General features: G+C 40.4%; 1 protein-coding gene across 2 annotated transcripts in view; it reads left to right on the top strand.

Moving 5' to 3' along the window:
• LOC125447360 (tubulin polymerization-promoting protein) overlaps positions 1 to 21,780 on the top strand; it is a 45,473-nt gene extending 23,693 nt beyond the window's left edge. Inside the window, exons 2-4 of one of the 2 annotated variants that reach the window (XM_048521677.2) lie at positions 5,179 to 5,506; positions 15,988 to 16,141; positions 18,015 to 21,780. In XM_048521677.2, the coding sequence (XP_048377634.1) occupies positions 5,190 to 5,506; positions 15,988 to 16,141; positions 18,015 to 18,215 (672 nt within the window). In that variant the 5' untranslated portion in view covers positions 5,179 to 5,189 and the 3' untranslated portion in view covers positions 18,216 to 21,780. The remainder of the gene's footprint in view (positions 1 to 5,178; positions 5,507 to 15,987; positions 16,142 to 18,014) is intronic. The other variant, XM_048521687.2, reaches the window with a different exon arrangement.
• The last annotated feature ends 922 nt before the right edge of the window (positions 21,781 to 22,702 follow it).

Below are 22,702 nucleotides of genomic sequence, written 5' to 3'. Positions count from 1 at the left end.
ACTCTGTTCCAACTTCTTCCATCAGCCAGAAGAATTAGAAGCTTAAACACAAGTACCAACAGATTCAAGAACAGCTTCCTCCCTGCTGTATTAGACTACTGAATGGACCTTTCTAATTTCAAATCTGATGTTGATCTTGCTTTTGTTCACCTCCTTTGTGGGCGTAACCTTGTATTGCCTCACTCTATCTAAATGCCATACGGTCCGTATGCCCTTGTATGTTATGATCTATCTGTACTGCTCGCAAAACAAAACTTTTCATTGTACTTAGGTACATGTGACAACAATAAATCAAATCAAATCAAATCAAAACAAAACAAGGTATTAATAATAAATGCAGCCTTTTGCATGATTCCCACATCTCAAGAGTTACTAGGAAGGGAGAGAAAGGATATTTGGTTATTGACAAGAGCAGAGGAGTTACTTAAAGGAAAGACTTAACAAGAAAGATTCCGTAAGGGGCTAAAATTTTGAACAATTTGGATAATTGAATTAATTCTTTTGTACAGTATTTGAGAACAAGACTGAAATGTACAATTTAAGGACAATGGAAGAATTTTATCAATTTAGGAGAATTTTGATTTTAGCAGAAAGAGAGGTGAATCTGCCAGAGGACGGTCCAGAGTGGCTGAAGAAACTTTAAATTGTGTCTAGAAGCAACTAGATCATTCTCATCAACAAATAGTATTCAGTGTGGTTAGAAATGCTCCATAGAATTACAGTTACAGAATTATAAAATTATGGAATGGTTACAGCACAGAATGAGGTAATTTGGCCCATCCCCATTAGAATTGACAAGGCCCACCAAACTGTTTTCCTGCATTACAACAGTGGCAGCACTTCAACAGTATTTCTTGTTCTTGTGTGTTCTTGAAGTCATGGACAGGACAATATAAATTCAAGTCTTTCTGTTGAAAAGTGAATTGATATTTTGAGAGCTATTGGGAGATTTCTGTTGGCAATGTAGGACTGTAATTATCAGTAACATTTTGACTGTTGTGCACTTTAATGAATGGGCACCATTTGAGAATGGATTTTATTGTTTCACTCTGAGCTGCATTATTTAAACAGAGAGGCCATGTGGAAAGCCTTAGCCAAGATTGGGTGACCTGATAGGGCAGTAAATCCAAGTCAACAGTTTCACAATAATGAGAGATGCTGGCTGTGGTTAATGCGTTACTCCAATTAAAATAAAATGTAGTGTGAACAAGGTCTGTGTCTGAGGCACCCATGCTCTTCAAAATATTCTTTGCGGAGTTTGATCGATATGATGATGGAATGTCTATCCAATTTGGACCAGATGTCGCTTTCTTCAACTGACCTGATTGAAACCCTCAACTAAAGAATCGTGCTGGTGCTATGAGAAATGCAGAGACTCACAGTATAGGTTAACATGCCATGGCAGTACTGAGGGGGTGCGGCACTGTAGGAGGTACTGTCTTTCAAAGATGACAATAAATGATGTCGCTATCTGCCTAAATCAGGTAGATCTAAAAGGAGACATGCAGTTTTCAAAAAGTCCTGATGTTTATCCCTAAACCACCAACGATTGATATCAATTGCCTGGTCTTCTATATCAGTGCTGTTTGTGGGATTTTCTTACCTTCAAGCCAGAAGTTTGCCTGCGTTACAATGACTGTTGCTTTCCAATAAATGTGCCCTTGGTGACATTGGGAGTGTGATCTTCAATGAATCATGAACTGTTTATCAAAAGTGCCCAGGGACCAATGTTCAATCATAAGCTTAACGAAGATAGGAGATACTTTAACAGCCACCTCCTAATTCTGACTATATTCCACCCCCTGCCAAAAAAAGGTGACATTATCTTCAGAACTGTCTGCATTGACAGCAAGGTGACAAATAGAATTGCTAGAGCACACTCAGCATTTGTGCCTTTACTTAGAAGACTGTGCCAGAAACAGGGAATTAAACAAACCACAAAGCTACAAACTACAAAGTTGCCATATTACCTACCCTCCTATATGTTTCTGAGCCGCAGACCACCTATGCCAGAACACAATAAGCAGTTGAACGACTGAGGTGTAATTGGAACATCTTGAGCATCATGTGGGAGAACCAAGTGGCCAACACTGCAGTATGTCGTGGAGCAGATAGGCCAAGAATTGAAGAATTGATCAGATCGCAGCTCAGATGGAGTGGGCATGTATTTTAATTTCACAATTTTTTAATTTGGACAATTCTGCAAGGTAGGCCAAGTTTTATGGCTCACAGATTTCTTGAAGGTGGATCTCAGGAACTGTGGTATGCCCACCACAGTTCGGGAGGAAAATGCACAAGGAAGAAATGCATGGCGAGTAATCTCAAATAGTTGCATTGTTTAGTTCAAAGCAGCAAAGAGCACAGTCAGCAAAAGGCAAAAAGGCGAGCTAGAATGAAAAGGCAGTTTCAAGAAAATCAGCAATTGATCCTTGCCTGCTCTGTAGAAACTGGATCTGCACTGGAGCCCAGAGTGTTAGAACACAGCCAACAATTCCATGCACACAAGATCTGCCCAATGGGAGGGAAAGCCAATAGCATGAACTGCACTGTAATTCTCAAATATCTTTGTGGTTCTTCCTTTTGGTGTTTGCCATGTAATATTACCAGAGAAATATAGAACCACAGAAAATAAGAGGAGCGGTAGGCCAATTGGCCTATTGAGCTCACTCCAATGTTATTCATGATCTTGGCCGATCTTCTACCTCAACACCATTCCTCATTCTTCCTCATGCTGCTTGACATTTTTACCTCCTAGAAGTCTACCTATTTATTTCTTAAATATATCCCTTGACTTTGACTCCACTGTCTTCTGTGCTAGAGAATTTCACAGGTTCATGAACCTCTAAGTGAAGAAATTTCTCCTCGTAACAGTCCAAAATAGCTTAGCTGAGATTGTGACCTATTATTCTGGTCTCCCTGTCAGGGGAGACATCATCCCTATATCTATTCTACTGACAGCTGCCAGAATTTCATACGTTTCATTGAGACCATCATCTCTCAGACTTCTAAACTCCCAGTGAATACAGATCCAGGCCCTAACTGTTCTCAGCATTAGTTTAAAGTTGGCTGAGGAGTAAATAAAGGATGACGTGCACTCATATAGCACCTTTCACGATGTCCCAAAACACTATACGGCCAATGAAATACCTTTGAACTGTGGTCACTGTTGCAACGGAGGAACTGTGGCAGCTGATTTGTGCACAGCAAGCTCCCAGAAGCAGTAATGTGATAATGGACAGATAAGTTGTTTTGGTGGTGATGACTGTGGGGCATATATTGGCCAGAACTCCAGGAGTAGCTCCCCTGCTTTTCAGAATAGTATCATGGGATCTTTTTACACCTAGCTGAGAGGGCAAGCCCAAACTTGATCTAAAATCTCTGACGAAACACAGCTCTTCTGACAGTGCACCACCTCCACAATGTTTCATTGGAGGGACAGCTTCAATTTTTTGAGTCCCGAGTGGAACTTTTGAGAGCGCTACGAACGGAGCATCAACTGGCGCAAGTTGACTGACAAGCTGTGGAATGAATTTGTGATCCTGAAATAAAACTATTAAGCTATTGAGTCAAAAACACTGCATTTTTATAACATTATATAATTTCACACACTGTAAAAGCACAAAGCTTCAGACAGATCTAGGATGACGTATTGACAGTGTGTTGCAACCCTCCGCAGGCAGTAGCTTTTATAGTGTACCCTGACTTTTTAAAAGAATTGCAGAGTTGTAGAAAAATAATATGTGGCCCATATGCAATTTTTCACTCCGTGTTATGTGGCTGGTTGGCTTTCTCAACTCAGCCCAAGCTGTGAGTAATACACACTCTCAGGTGCTGAGCAATATATTACAATTCATCAGGATGTTTATCGATATGTGTACCACTGAGAAAAGTAGACCACTAAGATCTCAGCCTTAATCCCTGGTCGTTGCTGCTGTTGGGTCAGATTAAACCTGGGCCACTCGCATTGCAGCGTAAACAAGAGGGAAACCTTCCTATTGGGTGGCTTCAACCCATGGGCACAAAGCTAATAATATGCATGATCCTCATACATGAAGAGTTAAAACTGTGCATGATCAGAGTGCAGCTGTAATCTGGCAATAGTCAGTGACTTCAGGCATTGTTGAAGTAGGGGTGCAAGGAACTGTCAATTTAGCAAAAGCAGAAATTGCTGGAGAAACTCAGCAGGCCTAGCAGCATCAGTGGAGAGAAAGCAGAGTTAAAATTTTAGGACCAGTGAGCCTTCTTCAAAATGACATGCTGGAGTCCAGCATCTTTCATCATGGAGGCGGTTAAGGATTCCATATTCTGTGGAAATATTTGGAGAGGACCCAACTATCTGAATGCTGTTCTTTATTATTAGTGGAATTAGAAAGCAGTTCTGTTTAGTGTCTGAACTCCGTGCTGCAGTGACTGAAAGTTATGGTGATCTTTGAATATTTGAATCTTATTGCATTGTTATTTTTAAACCTTAACTTGCTACTTGCTTTAATATAGTTCACTTTTAACTCCATTTTCATCACCGGAGCCAAAAGCATACAGGAAAATTCCATGGTTAGAGACCTAATAGACACTAATATGCAAACTACTGCATTCTCTTTCTCTAACGTAAGTGTTTGTTTATTAGCACTTGTGTGTAAAGTAGAAATTCCAACATTTCAAAGGCAAGGCCTACACTTCTATATCATACCTTTCACAACCCCAGAATGCCCCAAAGTATGTTTTCTTTTTGACATACATCATCATTGTTAAATTGCTAATTTGTACACAGTCAGGTTGCACAATCAGTAATGAGTTAAATAACAAGAAAATTGTTCATTGTTAATTGGGGGATAAGTGTTGGCCAGTGCGGTTTCTTAATTGGAGTGTAAACACTATCCTCAGGGTTTGAGTGAACACTATCTGCTACTATGTAAATAAAGGCTTGTATGGAACCTCTCTCTATGCTCTGTAAAAGATGATCAGTGTAGAGAAATTGGCAAAGTTACAGTCAATTGTTACTGCAGCAATGCAATGTCAAAAGAAACACAGTGATCTACTTATTTTAATATCTTTTATGCCTTGTAAAAGAAAAGTACACGACATTAATAGTGACCATTGGAATGCGTTATAATCATAATAAAGGAAATACCTACTCATGTTTTAAAGTGCAGTCTGATGAAATATTATAAATTTTCACAGCAGTGGAGTAAATGGCTGACTGCAAAGCCAAACCAGCAAGCAGCAATATGGATCAACTATCCACCAAGATTCAGAATGACCGGATACAGGAGAAAGCAGCCAAACGCCGCGTGTCCAATTCAAATGGCACTAATGGTGGGGCTACCACACCTGATGAGCTCAGTGACCTTGAAGAGACCTTTAGAAAATTTGCCATTCATGGAGACACGAGAGCCACAGGAAGAGAGATGAATGGCAAAAATTGGTCAAAACTATGTAAAGACTGTAACGTCATTGACGGGAAGAATGTGACGATCACCGACGTTGACATTGTGTTTTCCAAAGTCAAGTATGTCCTTTACCTTCTGTTCGGTCAATGGGCAGTTGTTCTTTCTTTCAATTATCATTTTCATCTCCAATTGTTCTCACCTAATATAATCTTTTTCCTTGACTAAGCAAAGTATTATAATGTTATGATTAATATAATGTAGCACAGTGATGGACCTTAGTTATGAGTTACTGAAATTACTATGATCTGTTAAAAGGATTTGAGTATGATTCACCAAAGGAAATGAAAAGGACAGAAAATCATATGATAGTTTATACTCTGTTTTAGGTTCTGGTGCAAATTTGTAGGAAAATTGCTGAACTTGGCTGTAATGTCTTTGTATAGATCCTATTCCGTCCAGAAACGAACTGCCATCTTGGTCACATTGGCTGAAGTAGCATTTAAGACCGCAGACCCCAAGTTTCACAACGCATGGAGTTCAGTCTTATGAAGTCTAGGGATTACAATGTAAAACAGCAGCAGACAGGAAGCAAACTGCTTTAGTGACTATGTGTATATTTAGAGATATATTTATGAATAAATTACATTTTTGAAATTGGGAAAAAGCAAGTGACAGGAAGTGTTCATAATCAGGGGCCATAGTTTAAGGAAAAGGAGTAGACCTTGTACAACTGAGATGAGGAGAAATTTTTCACCCAGAAAGTGGTGAGCCTGTACAATTCACTACCACAGAAAGTGGTTAAGGCCAAAACGTAGTGTTTTCAAGAAGGAGGTAGACCTAGCTCTTGTGGCTAAAGGGATCAAGGGTGGTGGTGGGGGAGGGGAGATTAGGATGTTGAGTTCAATGATCAGCCGTGATCGTATTGAATGGCAGAGCAGACATTTTCCGTTTTTTTAAAAGAATCTTGTATCACAAACTAGCCTTTATTACACAATTCTCCATTTGTCAGGCCAAGGTCATAAAATTTATCCCATTATGCTATGGAACAATGGTTGACTACTATCTGTTGGGGAAAGAAGCCTACATCCTTAACAACTAATTACAGCAGTAGTTACAATCTAAATCTGTTGAACTGAATGTTATTGAAGGTAGAATCTTAATCAAAGTACAAAGTGCTGCTCTTTGAGCTTCCACTTAACTTTGTTGGAACAGTCTAGGAGGCTGAAGATAGAAGGTTGGAAGTGGGAAAGATCGTGCGCCAATCCACTGTGTGAATCAAATAGCTCCTGTCTCTCAGGTAAAACTGGATAAGTAAATGGAACTCTTAGTTTACAGAGTAGAATACCCAGAAAGTCAGTAATATGGTACAGCGTCTTAGTTTGTAATCTACCTAAAATATTCCAAAGGGATTTTTTTTTGCAACAGGGTAAATGCTGTTAAAGAAGGTCCACCACTCTAAAGATGTTTAGAATTAAGCAGCCTCCAATTTTATTTTCCCAAACTCGCACGCCACCTTGCTGAGGGTGGGCATGGAGGAAATGGTCATCGAATTTCTGCCATTATTTTGCGTTCAAGCTTGCTCTCCAAATTCTGACATTTTATATTCTAGGTTAGGACAAGAAAAAGTAAAACTTTGCATTTATATAGCATCTTACGTGGCCTCCATGTTTCTCAAATCATTTTGCACCCAATGAGATGTTTCGTAAACATAATCGCTGTTATAATGCAGGGAAACATGGCAGTTAATTGACACCCAGAAAGGTCTCTGAAACAGCAGTGTGACTTAGACTGTTTTTAGGTGTTTGTCAGGAGGGTTTGGGCTCAGTATCTGTGTCCTTGAAAATAATGTACACTGGTTTACGTAAGGAGGCCACATCAATCTTTGGTTGCTGACAGGTGGCAATAGAACAGGAACAAGCATCTGCTGAAGCAAAGCTCAATCCTTTGGCCGCTATGAATTGAATTCAAATTGTGCAAACAGCTGTAGTTGTTACTAAAGGTTTATACTGAAACAGATGTTGTCAGCAGCTCTTGGCCCATTATTTTTCAGATTACTGATCCTTAAATTTTTTTTTCATTCATAGGATGTGGGGGTGACTGCCTGGACCAGCGTTTAATGGCTATCCCTTATTGGCCTGGAGAAAGTGAGCTGCCACCTTGAACTGTTACAGTCATTGAGGGCACCCACAGTGCTGTTAGGAAAGGAGGTTTCAGGATTTGACCCATTGATAGAGAACGAGTAATGATTATAGTTCCAAGTCATCATGTTTTCTGGCTTTTAGGGGAACCTGCTGGCAGTAATACTGCCAAGAATCTGCTTTCCTTTTCCTTCTAGGTAGCCGTGAGTTACTGCAGTGCATCTTGTAGATGGTACACACTGTTGCCACTCTGTGTCAGTGATAAAGGCAGTGTATGTTAAAGGTGATGAATGGGGAAAGCTGATAAAGTGGGATGTTTGCTCCGGGTGGTGTCAAGTTTTTTTTTGTGTGCTGTTTGAGCTGGTGCCATGGTCGTATCACATTCCTAACTTGTACCTTGTAAATGGTAGATAGGTATCGGGGAGATAGGAATTGAGTTACTCACTGCAGACTCTGTCTGGCTGTTGCAGCCAATTATATAGCTGGTTGAGTTCGGTTTCTGGTCAATGGTTACCCCTGGGGTGCTGACAGTGGATGATTCAGCCATGCCATTGCACATTAAGGGACAATGGTTAGATTCTCTATTGTTGGGGATGGCCATTACCCAGCTCTCATGGCATGAATGAAACTGGCAACTTTTGAACAATTGCACTTAACCGTTGCAAAACCCACTTCCAAATGCTCACTATGCATTTAACAAATGTATTTATATAGCATCTTACATAACCTCAATGTTTCTCAAATCATTTTGCATCCAATGAGATAGTCATTGTTATAATGCATTCTGTTTAGTTTAATGCTTTTTGGACTGTTGATTTTTAAAAATGATAAGTCCTTTGGAGTCATCAACAATTGGTTGAAAGATCCAGTCATCACTTCCATATAATCGCACTGTACAATTGAAGGTTCTGTCCATAAGAGCTTCATGTGGGATATTGTATTCTGATTTATCCCTTTGCCTTCTCCTGTTCTAACTCAGAACATTAGGAATGGTATACAGAGTCATTTGATTCCTTGAGCCTGTTCCACTGTTCAGTTAAATGACAGTTGATCAATATATGAGTCCCATTTAATCAACTTCCCTCCATATACAATTTTTACCCTTATCTAACAAAAATCTATTGTTCTCTACATTGAGAATTCTTCTTGCCAAACTTCCACAGGAAACTGGGATCATGGTCTGGGGGGTTTGGGGAACAAGAATTTACCTGTTTTTTGAGGAACGAATGCTTCCTGAATTTAATTCTAAAGCCCTAGCTCTTTTTTTAAGAATATGTTGCCTTGTTCTGTAATTTTGTCCACCCCCTCACTGTACCAGTAAACCCAGTTTTTCTGTAAATGTCCTATCAAATCGCTGTCTCATTTTAAAGGTCTCAGTAACATTGCCACTCAATCTCCCACAGGTAACGGATTACAACCCAGGCAACCCATCCTCAGAATTTACAACAGAAGCTTTTAATAGGGTAGGCGTTGAACCAAATGACTAAGCCTAGATAAATACTAACATGTAACTGTGAAAGGAATAGAGAGTCATTTTCCATATTACTGGGTGTCATCCAGTGTTTATATTAATGGCTCTGTGTACTAAAAGGCTCCCTAAGACACACTTCTAAATTTTCACATTGAAGCTATAGTCTAACAAAGAAATCCTGCCATCTTGTAACTATACCTTGATTCAACTGCTACATTAGAGGAATTTAACTATACTTTGTTTATAAAGCATGAATACAGTTCTCTTTGGATGACTATTGGAGCCAAGATTCTGAAAGGAAAGTTAGATCAACGGTAAATAAAGTTTTTCCTGAGCGAGGCAGTGTCTGATAAATTGCTGTTTCCAGAGAGATGCTTCCTGAGTATGTTTAACTGAATACTTTCCATTAACTTCAACAGCTGAATGGCAGGAGGATAATGGAGTGCAAGTTTTCTGACTGTCTTCTGTTTTATGGAGAAGTTAATAAATGCGAGTTTTTACTCACTTTACATAAGCACGGATCTAAATGGTCCCTTTTCTAAATGACAGTACATGCCTTAGCAAAGACATCATAGTTTCTTACTTGCTGTATGCTGATTATGCCATGATGGTCCTAAGATACCATATGAGAACAGATTTGCAGGTTTGGTCATGAGTCATTAAATCTTGTGCAATTCAGTATTCTACAATATTTGTGCAAAATGCTAACATTTGTTTTCTTGAAAGAAATCTTTAAGGTTTCTAAAGATTGACCTTTTACTACCCCAGGACAATGGCCAATGACACTAGAAATGTTACTGCTGTTAAAATAAGGAAATGCCCATTTTGCTGATATTGAAACTTATTGAATATATTTACTAACAATGAAAGGAAGACCATGGAGTGATGTAACACCTTTTCTTAGCATCATGGCAAAAGTGCTTACCAAACTTTCCTACCATGACCACATTTTGATGCTTTTGAAAGTTGCCAAGACCCCAGATCTCTGGGTAATGGAGATGCCTCTGAGAGAAATGGGGAGAAAATGCCAGTGCGAGTGAGTGGGGTTGAATGTCTGTTGGTGGTCAGGGGAATTCCAATGTGTAGGGAATGGGAACTGATGCCCATGGGGAGGGGAGGAAGATGCTTGTGGGGAGAGGGGTTTACATGCCTAGGGAGAGGACGATGCCTAGGGAAGGGGTAGGCAGGGGAGGACTTGAGAGACCTTTGAGAGCAGCAGGAGGGAAAACTGCTGTTTCCACAGGGTTTAAAAAGGCACCACTTTCTCATTAGCTTTTTAAAATGGGATTTGAGCCAACTATGAGGCAGTTAGTTCCCCCCCAACTCCTGCCATTGTTTAAAAAAGACTGCAATTTAAGAAGACCTCAAGGCAGGTAAAACTCGGTTGGAGCTCCAAGCAGCCATTGCAAAAGCATTCTTGCTCTATTGTTCTACCCTGCAACAAAATAAGTTTTATTCTATGAACAAAAATTTAAACAAAGCATGTGACTTTGATGATGTTTCAATTTATAAAGCAGTGGTCCATGCTGTGGAGTTTCCAGCTCTTCCTCTTGTATGTGTTGGATACTTTCAAAGCTCCATCATTGCATATTTATCCTCCTCAGTGGGTCAGTGCCAAACCAACAAGTGCCTTAACTGGTCTGTAGTTACACGGAAATCCAACAATTGTATCCTCTTGCAAGCCGTTTTATCCACTGTCTTTTAGATAAGATACACCGTGTCCATGGTTGTCTGCTTAGATAGGTGGATAAGATCCCACAACAGTGGGGGAGTTCCCCTTGTATCCTACACCAATATTTATCTCTCAGCCACCATCTCTTTTGGTACAATTACTGTATCTCACTTGCGGTGTTTTGCTGAGTACAGTGTTTCCTTATGTTAACAGCAGCAATGTCTCAAGTAGTCCGTCGGCCATTGTACTGAGATAATAAAAAGCACTGTATAAAAGTCAATCATTGGGAAACTTAGAGATTTCTTTAAAGAATACAAATGTTTAAATGTTTCCCAAATATTGTAGAATATTCAATCTCCTTTTGCTTTGTACACAGAAAATAGAGATCAAGCACAGTAGCTGGATTATATAAGGTTTGGTGGTGGGGACAAATGGACCAGAATATTGAGTTTACATTATAAATCTCTATATCACATGTATAATGAAAACTGACTTTGAGATCTTGCCATGTCTTATTGGTGATGACATTGTAGGACCTTCACTGGTGGATGGTTATAATTATCATGTGACTGCCTACATAGGCTGTTCCCATTTTAAATGTAGACATGGGAACATATAATGACAAAAAAAGGACAGGAAGTGTGCACAAAACTAGGACCATTAGCAACAGAAGGATCAGATGATACAATATTTACTATTATTATTGTAGAATAGCAAATTAAATAATTATACTGATTTTTCACAGATATGGTAATGAATTGACAGAAGGGAATGTGCAGTGAGATCTGACTATCCTTGTGCGCACAGGTAGCTGAAGGTAAGCTTGCAGGTGCAGCAGGCCATAAGGAAGGGAAGTGTATGGTCTCTTGGTGTTTCTAGAGAGAGGATTGGAGTACGGCAGCAGGGATGTGTTGCTGCAATTACACAGGGCTTTGGTGAGACCACACCTGGAATTTTCTGTGCTGTTTTGGTCTCCTTATCCAAAGGAGGATGTTCTTCCAGGCAGAGTGCAGGGAAGGTTTACCAGACTGATTCCTAGGATGCAGGATCAGTGAATAAGGAGAGGTTGAATCAGTTAGGAGTATGTTCGCTGGAATTCAGAAGAATGAGGGCAGACTCTCATAGAAAGCTATAAAATTCTAACAGGACTAGACAGGGTAGATGGAGGAAGGAGGTTTCTGGTGGCCGGGAAGTCCAGAATCAAGAGTCACAGTCTAAGAAAATAAGGTAAAACACTTATGACTGAGATATGGAGAAATGAGAGAGTGTGTTGAGCAAGTCAAATTGACTGAAAGTTGTTGAGGCCAAATTGTTGAATGATTTCCAGAAGACATAGATACAGCACTTGGGGTTAAAGGAATCAAAGGTTATGATGGAAAATCAGGAACAGGCTCATGAGTTGGATGATCATAATGAATGCAGAGCAGCCTTGATGCACTGGGTGACCTATTCCAGCTCCTATCTTTTGTGTTTCTCTTGCAAAGAGTAATGAGTTCCCAATGAATATAACATCAACAACATACATTTTCAAGGGAGCGAAAAGCCTCATCTCCTTCACAAGACACTGTCAGACAGTATCTCACATCAGACCACCTCAGGGGATGTTAGGACAAAGGTTAATCAAAGGGATAAGAAGTATGTGAAAGGTAGGAGATGTCAAGAGAAGGAATTTCAGAGGTTTGGGCATAGCTGAGGGCATGGCTGCCAATGGTGGATTGACAGAAACAGGAGATGACAGGAAGGCCAGAATTGGTGGAATCAGACATCATAGAGGGTCCTAGGTTCCAGAAGGTTGAAGATGGGGTGGAGCAAGACCAAGGAAAGAATTGAAAACAAAAATGAGAACTTAAAGCTAGAGATATCGTTGAGTGAAAAGTAAGTTATTAAGTTCTCATCAAACAAAAGTTAGTGCAAATCTAGGTAGATATAGCGGAGATTTGACAGAGCTGAAGTATAACTCAAGGTAGTACTGATCATATGGCAATAAGTCCATCTCCAGTTTATGTAAGTCCTGGTAGAAGTTTAAAAAAATTCTGCTTTTATCTAAATTTTGGAACCTTTAACTTTTGTATATGTAATCTGACTTTTTATTTGGAAAATATATTCCAGCATGCGGCTGCTCAGTATACTAACTGCAAATATTTATCTATGAAGACAGCTTTGTGAAGAATTTACAGCTTAAAGTGACACAGAGTGAGTTAGAGGTCTACTGGCTGGACTCTCAGTTCAGTCCATCTCCAAACAGCTTGGATCAAAACCTTCCTCTGATGAAGATGGGAATGATGTGGAATATAATACTTTTAGACTATAGTTCTATTCCCTGTGCTTTCTCACCCATTTTCCTGCCTCTGATTATTGAGTCAAGAACCAGAAAGAGGTCAAGGAGCACTTATTTTATGCAATGTGTCGTTCTGATGTGCAATGCATGACCTGAAACGATGGCGAGAACGGAATCAACATCAAGTTTTCAGAGTATAATAGGAGAATGAACAGATGGGCCAATGGGTCGAGGAGTGGCAGATGGAATTTAATTTAGATGAATGTGAAGAGCTGCATTTTGGAAAGGCAAATCAGAGCAGGACCTATACACTTAATGGCAAAGCCCTAAGGCCCACTTTTGGATTACTACATGCATTTCTGGTCTCCCTGCTATTGGAAGGATGTTGTGAAACTTGGAAGGGTTCAGAAAAGATTTACAAGGATATTGTCAGGATTGGAGAGTTTGAACTGTAGAGAGGGGCTGAATAGGCTGGGGCTATTTTCCCTGAAGTGTTAGAGCTGAGGGGTGACCTTTGTAGAGGTTTATCAAATCATGAGGGGCATAAATAGGCTGAATAGCCAAGGTCCTTTCCAGGGGTATGGAAGACCAAAACTAGAGGGCATAGATTTAAGATGAGAGAGGAAAGATTTTAAAGGGACCTAAGGGGGAGGGACAACCTTTTCACACAGACGGTGATGCATATATGGAATGAGCTGCCAGAGGAAGTGGTGGAGGCTGGTACAAATTCAACATTTAAAAGGCATCTGGATGGGTATATGAACAGGAAGGGTTTAGAGGGATATAGGCCAAATGCTGGCAAATGGGACGAGATTATTTTCGGATATCTGGTCGGCACAGATGAGCTGGACCAAAGGGCCTGTTTCCGTGCTGTACAGTTCTATAACACTAAGTTTTAAAAAGAGAATTGAATAAATACTTTTTAAAAAAACCCAAGGACAGAGCAGAGAAATAGTCAAAATATTCAACTGTTGAGCTTTTGGGGCAGGGGTGAATGAGAAACTTTCTCCAGCTTGAGATACTCTCTGAAGTGATGACGTTTAAATGAAGACAATCTCTGCCCACAGTTGTGTGAAGCTACCTATCCAGGATGGCTGCTAGCAGCTGCTACAGCCCATTGTGGCTTTGGCAGGTTGGGTAGTGGGTGACGGACTCACAGAGGAAGCCTTGCGAGTCTCCCAAACTAATCTACCATCAGGCACCCACTGGCTTGACCTGCATTGGTGTGAGGGACTGTCTGTTGCCAGGAAGGTTCTAGCAATAACCTCAATCCAGTCCACAACTGGACATTAACTTCAGCTAAACTTGGCTGAAGACAAGCCTCTGGGTTTCATGCCTCAAGTGCCAAATGTCCTGCCTGGAAACCTGCCACCATGGGACGAGGAAGATCCCTCCCTTAAAGACCAGGCGTATGCTGAAGAGCCTTGCTGTGTGTTGCAAGATTCAATAAAACTCAAGTGAGCTTTTTCAACATCAGTGCCTCACAGCACACATTTTGGATTGTGCTGCTTGGCACCTTCTATTGATAGTATCTCATGTTTTGTTTGTATTGCTGCTCTTTTGCTTCGATTTGTTTTGCCATCCAAGGTCTCACAGTGAACAACATGCTTTGTTGACTGAGATAACAAAGTGTGGAGCTGGATGAACACAGCAGGCCAAGGAGCATCTTGAAGAGTCTAGGCCCGAAACGCCAGCTTTTGTGCTCCTGAGATGCTGCTTGGCCTGCTGTGTTCGTCCAGCTCCACACTTTGTTATCTCGGATTCTCCAGCAGCTGCAGTTCCCATTATCTCTGCTTTGTTGACTGTCCATGTTTAATGGCCCCACTCCTGACTCTTAGACACTTCTTGGCTAGCACTTTAGTGCTGTACTGAAGGAGGGCTCTGTTGTGATAAGTGATCTCTTTTGACTGAGATCCTGTTTTCCCTCTCAGTTGAACATAAATGATCCCACAATAGCATTTCAATAAAGACCAGGTGGTTCTGCTTGACGGCCTGGCCAGTATATACTCTTCAATCAATGCTGCTGAGGCAGATTGTCTGATCTCTTACCTTCCTACTGTCTGTGGCAGCTTATTGTACACCAGTTAGCTGTTGCATTTCCTACATTCCTGCTAATCCCTAGAATATATTACCATTCCAATATACACAGGGGTTGCTAACGGCAGGATACATAGACAGTTCCAATACACAGGAGCTGTTAATTTTTGGAATATATGACAGCAACAATACACATAGGTATTGATTAATCCCTGGGATGTGTGACAGTTCTGATACACAAGGGCTACGAATAGTTGGAATACATGACAGCTCTAATACACAGGGGGGCTGCTAATACCTTGAATACAATACAGCTCTAATGCACAGGGGCTGCAAACACTAGAATATATGACAGCTCTAATACATGCAGGCATTGATAATCTCCGAATCATACAGCGGCCGCTAACTCTTGGAGCTAATCCTGAACTAAAACCTGGGGTTACTAAAGATCAAATCATTTAATGAAAGCACTTGAGTTAAAGACATAAAATTAGATAGCAGAAGGCTGAAACTCATTGCTTTCTACTTGGTTTAAGAGAGGGAAGGGGTTCTGTCAGGAATGGGCTCATCAGCTTGGACTCAGCAACTCAAAACATGTAGGACAGGAAGTGCTGCATATTCCTGACATGGTTGTCCACTGACTCCTCTTGTTCACTGACTCCTCTGCCTATTGACTCGTCCCAGACTGTGTCTTCATTTCACAAACTGTTTCGTAAATCTTGTCGTCATTTCATTGCTGTTTGTGGGATCTTGCTGTGTAAAAATTGACCACCATATTTCCTCCTGATGGTCACACCAGCGATCACAGTTCAAGCACACATTGTTGGCTGTACTACTGGAAAACCTAGAAGTTTTATTCTTTCTGTTCGTTGAGGAGCTTTAGAGTGAGGTAAATTTTGTAAGAGATTGCACGCTGTCAGAGCATACAGGAAAATCACAGGAGCAGGTTCAAAAAGAAACGTTCTTTACAGTGTCTTTCTGACAGCTGTGATTTTGTGTTCCAGGGCGAAATCTTTCAGGACTATTACCTTTCACCAGTTCAAGGATGCCCTTGAAGAGCTCGCACAGAAGAGGTTTAAAGGGAAGATCAAGGAAGAAGCAATCCAGGAGATTCACAAGTTAATTGAAGGGAAGTCCCCTGTCATTTCAGGGATAACGGTATGTTTTCTCATCACAACTTAACACAACCATCCACTACATGGCAGGCAGTGTCCTGTTTTAAAAGGAATTAACCCAGCCACTGGATTAGGAGTGGCCTGTGCTCTGGGAAGTTTAGTAGCAACAGTTGTCCTGCAAAAGTTATTGAAATAGTGGATCAATGTGTGACAGCAGGATTTCACAGCTTTTACTTTGGTTGAATACATTAAAAACAGTAAAACTTTGAGTTAATTGAAACTGAGATCTAAGAGATTTGTTCCCCACAGGGTGCAATTTTCAGAAAAAAAGTCTCTTCCTGTTTGAATTTACCCCCCCCCCCCGTTACATTCCAATTAATTTCCCACCCCAATTGCCCTGAGAAGGTCTTGCAACCGTTTGATGACAAATGTTGGATGACTTCAAAGGGTAGTCCGTATTGGATTGGGACTGGAGTCACGTATATCTCAGATGGGTTGAGGGAAGCACGTTTCCTCCCTGAAACTAGCTGAGGTTTTATAATGCCCTTTGTGGCCATTTTTACTGATTCCAAACTTCGTTCTTTTTAAACTGAATACAAGTCATCCAAGTTGCCATGGAGACATTAGAACTGTTGTTATCTGTTATTGAGCAAGGCCTTTGGATCACTCGTCCAAAATCAGAATCAGTACCACAAAACCAACCCATTATCCAGGCTGACATCTCCGTAAAGTACTGACTGAGTGCTGTATTGTTAGAAGTACCTCTTTCAGAAAACCTGTCAGGCTGGGATCCTGTCTATCTGCTCAGATGGATGGAGACATTCCAGTGAAACTGTTTAAAGAAGAGTGGGTGTTAATCTTCTCGCTATTTCTGCAGTCTCAGTGAGCATCAATCAGTTATGTTTGCCTGCATAATGACAGTGAATGCACTTCACAAAGTAATTAGTTGGTTACAAAGAATTCTGGGTCATCACAAATGCTTGATCGGTGCTATATAGCGTAAGCTCTTTGTATGCTTAACACTTGGGTCAAAGTACAGGGATTTGTGTAAATATTCTAGCTCAAGCTCCTTGCATTATCAAAGTGTTATTGTGCATATCTAGTTTAACTCTATATAGATGCAGCAGCACATTTTCTGTAGCTATTATTGATGCTATCCAGATTTTATACAAAGCTTGCCAGAAGTGTTAATTTGTTGTCCACAAACAGACCCCTCATCATAAACCTTGCACAATTTGTTTTGATGCACTGTTCTGCAAGGTGTTCTTACGTAGTCATCTATTTGAGTATATTGACAGCTGGACTAAGCAAAGTCCAAATGCCGGATAGATTCCTAGTGACAAACCACTGGGACAGTTAGCTGTTTTTGAACATCAAACTAAAAGAAGAAAGATCTGCATGTGTATAGCTTTTTCTTTGACCTCAGGATGCTCTCAAACAATTTAAAATCAATTCTGTACTAATGAAATGTAGTCACTGATGTAATGTAGAAGAAACATAGCAGCTATTTATGCTCGGCCAGCTCCTCGAATGAACAATGAGATAGTGGGCCAGGTAATCTATTTGTGATGTTGGCTGAGGGGTGAATATTGACTATCAGGACACCAGAGAGAACCAGTCCTTCTGCTTTGTCCTGGTGCTGTCATCTGAGAGAGCAGAAGGAGCCTCAGTTGAATGTCTCATCTGAAACACAGAAGGTCTCCATAGAAGCAACAGCTTTGATTATGTGCTTAATTGATTGGTGTGGGATTTAAATCTGCAATCTCCTAACTCAGAGCCAATACTGCCCACTGAGGCAAGGTGACACCCTTATATAATTTTGTAAGATCCTAAATTTGCTTCTTTATGAACTTGTATGTACATAAAAGTTACTTTATCAAGTGTAATGTTGTTTTAATTAATTGTTTTCTCTGCAGAAAACTGTGCTATCTCCTACATTATCCCGACTTACAGATACCTCAAAGTTCACTGGTTCCCACAAGGAAAGGTTTGATCAAAGTGGAAAAGGCCGAGGAAGAGAAGGCAGAGAGTATTTGGTTCAAAATACTGGCTACGTAGTGGGATACAAACATGCTGGCACATATGACCAGAAAGTAAAAGGGAGTAAACATGATTAGATTATTTTCCAACATGTATATATCGCCATCACTGTGAATGTATCTACTTCCATTGCGCCTTGGCAGAACAAATTAAAAGTAGGAATTCAAATTGTTATTGTTTATTTCAAAGCATTTCTAGTTGGTTCGAAATCATTCACATTTATTTCAGAAAGGCCGTAACCCCACCCATACTCCCAAGACCCTGCCAGCATCATTGACCAACTGTGGAAATTATTGTCACTTTTGAATGGCTCTTGTTAATCTAGCGCAGTCCAGCCTTCATTGATGGCCATTGATACTTAAGCAGAGGACCAAGCTTTGAATGGACAACTCTGAATAGCTCAATGTCATTAGTATTTGAACAGGTTAATCTTGCTGCATTACTGTCATTTCTTTGGACGGCTTTCAACTAATTCTGTGTTAAGAACTGGAACTTAGGTTCGGTCCAAAGATCCCTCTGTTACAATATGCCTCTTCCTACAGCAATTGACGAGACAGAGACAGGTGGCCAAGTACTCTGTTTCATAAAATCCTCATCCAAAGTTGGTAACGAAGCCTCAAGCTCTATCTTGTAAGACTGGGTTCTCAGTCAAAATGCTGAATGGACATGAAGCCGATGGAAAGATGCCAAAATGGAAGAGGCATAGATGTGTCAGTCTCAACATGTCGAGTATAAATGTGTGTCCTCTTTGATAGTGCTGTTGTACAAAACATCCTTCTGATTTAGGTGGTCAGTGGCAAAAGAAAAATCTCACTGCAAAATTGTGAAAATTGCTTTATGGCAAAGAAGCTGTTCGTGAGAAGGCACCTGCAGACATCACTTTAGCAATATGCAGTTTTCTAATACAGACAAACTGTTTTGTACCTGAAAGATGAGTTTGACATGAATGAGGTGGAATCCTTTGACTGAGCTGCCATAAATAGCATTTTGCCAGCCCAAACAAAAACTTCGGTAATAGCTTAAAGTATAAAGAATCACCAGGATCATCCTTTTGCAGAAAGCAGGATGGGAGCTAACGAAACAAGTGAGCTTGAACGGTGACTCGCAGGCACCGAAGAACTGCTGTGACTGGATGGTTTTTGTTGTTGGAGGCAGGGACAGGCAGCATGTTGAAGTAATGCACGAAGAACATTGAACAATCTGAAGATATGGATCAGTCAGTGATGGATTAACTAACAAGGATAGTGCAGCTGAATCGCACCCTCAGTAGCGTCACAGACTTGCCAAAATCCTAATACCTTTCAGCCAATGGAATTGGAATAAAAGACATTCAGCAGTTGTAATGATTCTCAGTTGGATCCTGAAACGTTTACTGTGAAAGAAAATAAGAATGGAGATTGATGTTTCTGTTTCCTTGCAGAAGTGAAAGTGACTAAGCTGACATAACATCATCCTCTGTCAAAACAATTAGACTGTTTTGTTGTGCAACATAGATAGGAATTGTACTACTCTTTTTCTCTAGACCCAGTTCAGTTTCGATTGTAACAATGTAGAATCTGTTAAATACTGAACTCAATTCTGCTTCTAAAAATGTACAGTTGGCACACTTCCTTAGGTTTCAAGAGAGACATTTATCGACTGATGATTCTGTTCAAGGGAATAGAATGTATAACTGCCATTATGAATGTGGTAGTGGTGGACCTTGTATAATGCATTCTTGCCTCACTCTGCTGTAATGAGGGATTGGAAACTGGCACTTAGTCACCTTCTTTGTTCCCAGCACATTCCATTCCACTTTTGTTGTATTCCAGTAAAGCTGCCTTCTATACTTAAGCTAAGAGCTGCTTAAGAGTATCTCAGTGAAATATATTCTCTGTACACTTCAGAAGATTGATTTTGCATTGTGTGGCTTGGGCCTGCCATAGCTGCAAAGACAACATATGAATGAATGAAAGTTTTAGCTGATTCCCTTCTGAAGACTTCACCTTTCATATCATTGAATTGTCACAGGCAGAGCCCTGTTTATAAATGAGATATCGGGGTGTCGGGGGTGGGGGGGGAAGCATTGAATGAAGAGTTATATAAGTGAAGACTTTAATTGACACTTTAAAAACAAGGAATCATGGCTATGATTTCACAGTTTTATGTTGGGTTGGTTAAAGTCTAACCAGTTGGCTTCCATGCTGTGTGAACTGCACATAATATGTACAAAAGAGCTAGCAGCCAGTATTCCTTCTCAGCTAAAAATAAGTTTTATTGTGATACAGAGAGTTTGCAGGAGTGGACTACACATTCTATCACACACAGCTCAGGAGCACTTCTTATCTAACCACCATTCTTTGACATTTCCAAAGATGAAGGTTATCCTTTTGAACCATGGCCCAAAATTTGAAATATGTATTAAAATGAAGTACGATGTTCTGCTCAGTCAGATGTCTTCTTTCAATCTCCTATTTTCTCTTACACCTACTGTTTTTTGTCCTCAATCTTCAATGGATGACACATTCAAACCATGAGTTTTTCCATAGCTGTTACTATTCCCCCAAGAGTTGCCTGGGAGGAATTAAAGGTCTCGTTGCCGAAAGGCAAGTTTCCTCTGCAGTGGAGGCATCGCAGTTTTGAAGAACTGGCTCAACTTGTCTCAATGTGGCAGGAATGTCTGGGCTACCATTTGATCGAATAACAGGGGGTCTATGGTGCTAACATGATACAAAATATCTTCAAAATTTTTATTGTACAAAAGAAAATTCAGCACGCAGGGTAAAAAGAATGAATTGCGGCAGAAATATAGAGATTTCAGTGTGTTGTGATAGATTGTAAAAGGCTTCAAACATTGTTTTGTGTCGATTAGTTATGCTGAAATCAAATATATAATTTGTATGTAAATAGCCAATCTCAGCAATGCACAGGCCTACAATGCGGTAGTAACTGCATTAAAAATTCCAAGTCGAACAATCCTCAGTATTGATCATTGTTCCATTAAAACTGACATTTTTATCATTAATTGGATCACACTCTAAAATTAATTACTTAATGTATACCTTGAAGCTTAGTCAATTTTTAACCTAACAAATCCCGACTTCTACCAATATATAAATATAGTTCAGATTGTGCACTTTACTATAAGGTCGTTACTATTCACAGCACAGCTAATTGCTGCTTCTTCAATGGTCACCAAGGCACTTAGGATATACTGCTGATATTTGTGGTTTGGTGGAATTTGGGTTAGTTTCAGACTTGTGGTCTAATATGCACTGTAGAGATGCTCAGATTTTATATGCTGTTTTATTACAATCCAACCATCTAAATATTTCTCAATTAATGCTTGATAACAAATCAAGAATTGCAATTGTAGCCTTAAGCTTTCCATTGTACATATTGCCCGAGGCCAAGCACTTTAATCAGTATTCTGTTCCTCCTTCACTAAACTGCAGTGGAAAGGACATATGTGGTCTGAAGGTCAAGAGGGCTCAGAGGAAGCTGTGGGTGTTGTGAATAGTTCTTTCTCTATAGAATTACACTGTTATTTTTCTACATTGCTCACTCCATCTATGTATCAGAGGCTGTCAAATACTGTCACATTGTAAAGCTAGACTGACTAAATTTTATAAGAATGATAATGAAATAAAATCTATTTGCAAAGTGATGAGGGTGCTATGTAATTATTTCCATCAATTGTACTCTGGATAATTATAATAATTTAGAAGGAGAACTGTACACTATCCATTATATTTATATGGATTTGCTTTTCAATTTTTAAAAAATCATTCCTGGAAGAAAATAAAGGCAAAATACTCATAGTTTTAACCTGTCGTGATGCATGCAGTATCTGTTTAGCAGGGTTGGTATGGTAATCTGGAGATTTGGCAGTTTAATTCATATTGGCAGCAATCTATGAGTATATTTTACAGATGTGCATTGAAGTGGGAAAGCAAGACAAGTGAATCTGCTGTTCTTAGCCTCTCAGGATCAAGGGTGACTTTCTTGCACTTGAATTCCCTGGGTTCTCAGATGCCTGTTAAGTTCCAATGCGCGACCTGCAGGCTTGGCAATATGGCAACCTTGGCAGGAAGGTGGTTTGAAGCGTGTCTACTTCAACGCCAGGAGCATCCAGAATAGGGTGGGTGAACTTGCAACATGGATTGGTACCTGGGACTTCGATGTTGTGGCCATTTCGGAGACATGGATAGAGCAAGGACAGGAATAGTTGTTGCAGGTTCCGGGGTTTAGATGTTTCAATAAGATCGGGGCGGCACGGTGGCTCAGTGATTAGCACTGCAGCCTCACAGCGCCAGGGACCCGGGTTCGATTCCAGCCTTGGGTGGCTGTCTGTGTGGAGTTTGCACATTCTCCCAGTGTCTGTGTGGAGTTTGCACATTCTCCCAGTGTCTGTGTGGGTTTCCTCCCGCAGTCCAAAGACGTGCAGGCTAGGTGGATCAGCCATGCTAAATTGCCCGTAGTGTTCAGGGTTGTGTAGGTTATAGGGGAATGGGTCTGGGTGGGATGCTTCAAGGGGCGGTATGGACTTGTTGGGCCGAAGGGCCTGTTTACACACTGTAGGGAA

The sequence above is a fragment of the Stegostoma tigrinum genome, chromosome 2 (assembly GCF_030684315.1).
Source record: "Stegostoma tigrinum isolate sSteTig4 chromosome 2, sSteTig4.hap1, whole genome shotgun sequence".
NCBI lineage: Eukaryota > Metazoa > Chordata > Chondrichthyes > Orectolobiformes > Stegostomatidae > Stegostoma > Stegostoma tigrinum.
The sequence above is the reverse complement of the archived record's forward strand: the minus strand, read 5'-3'. Positions and strand labels throughout refer to the sequence as shown.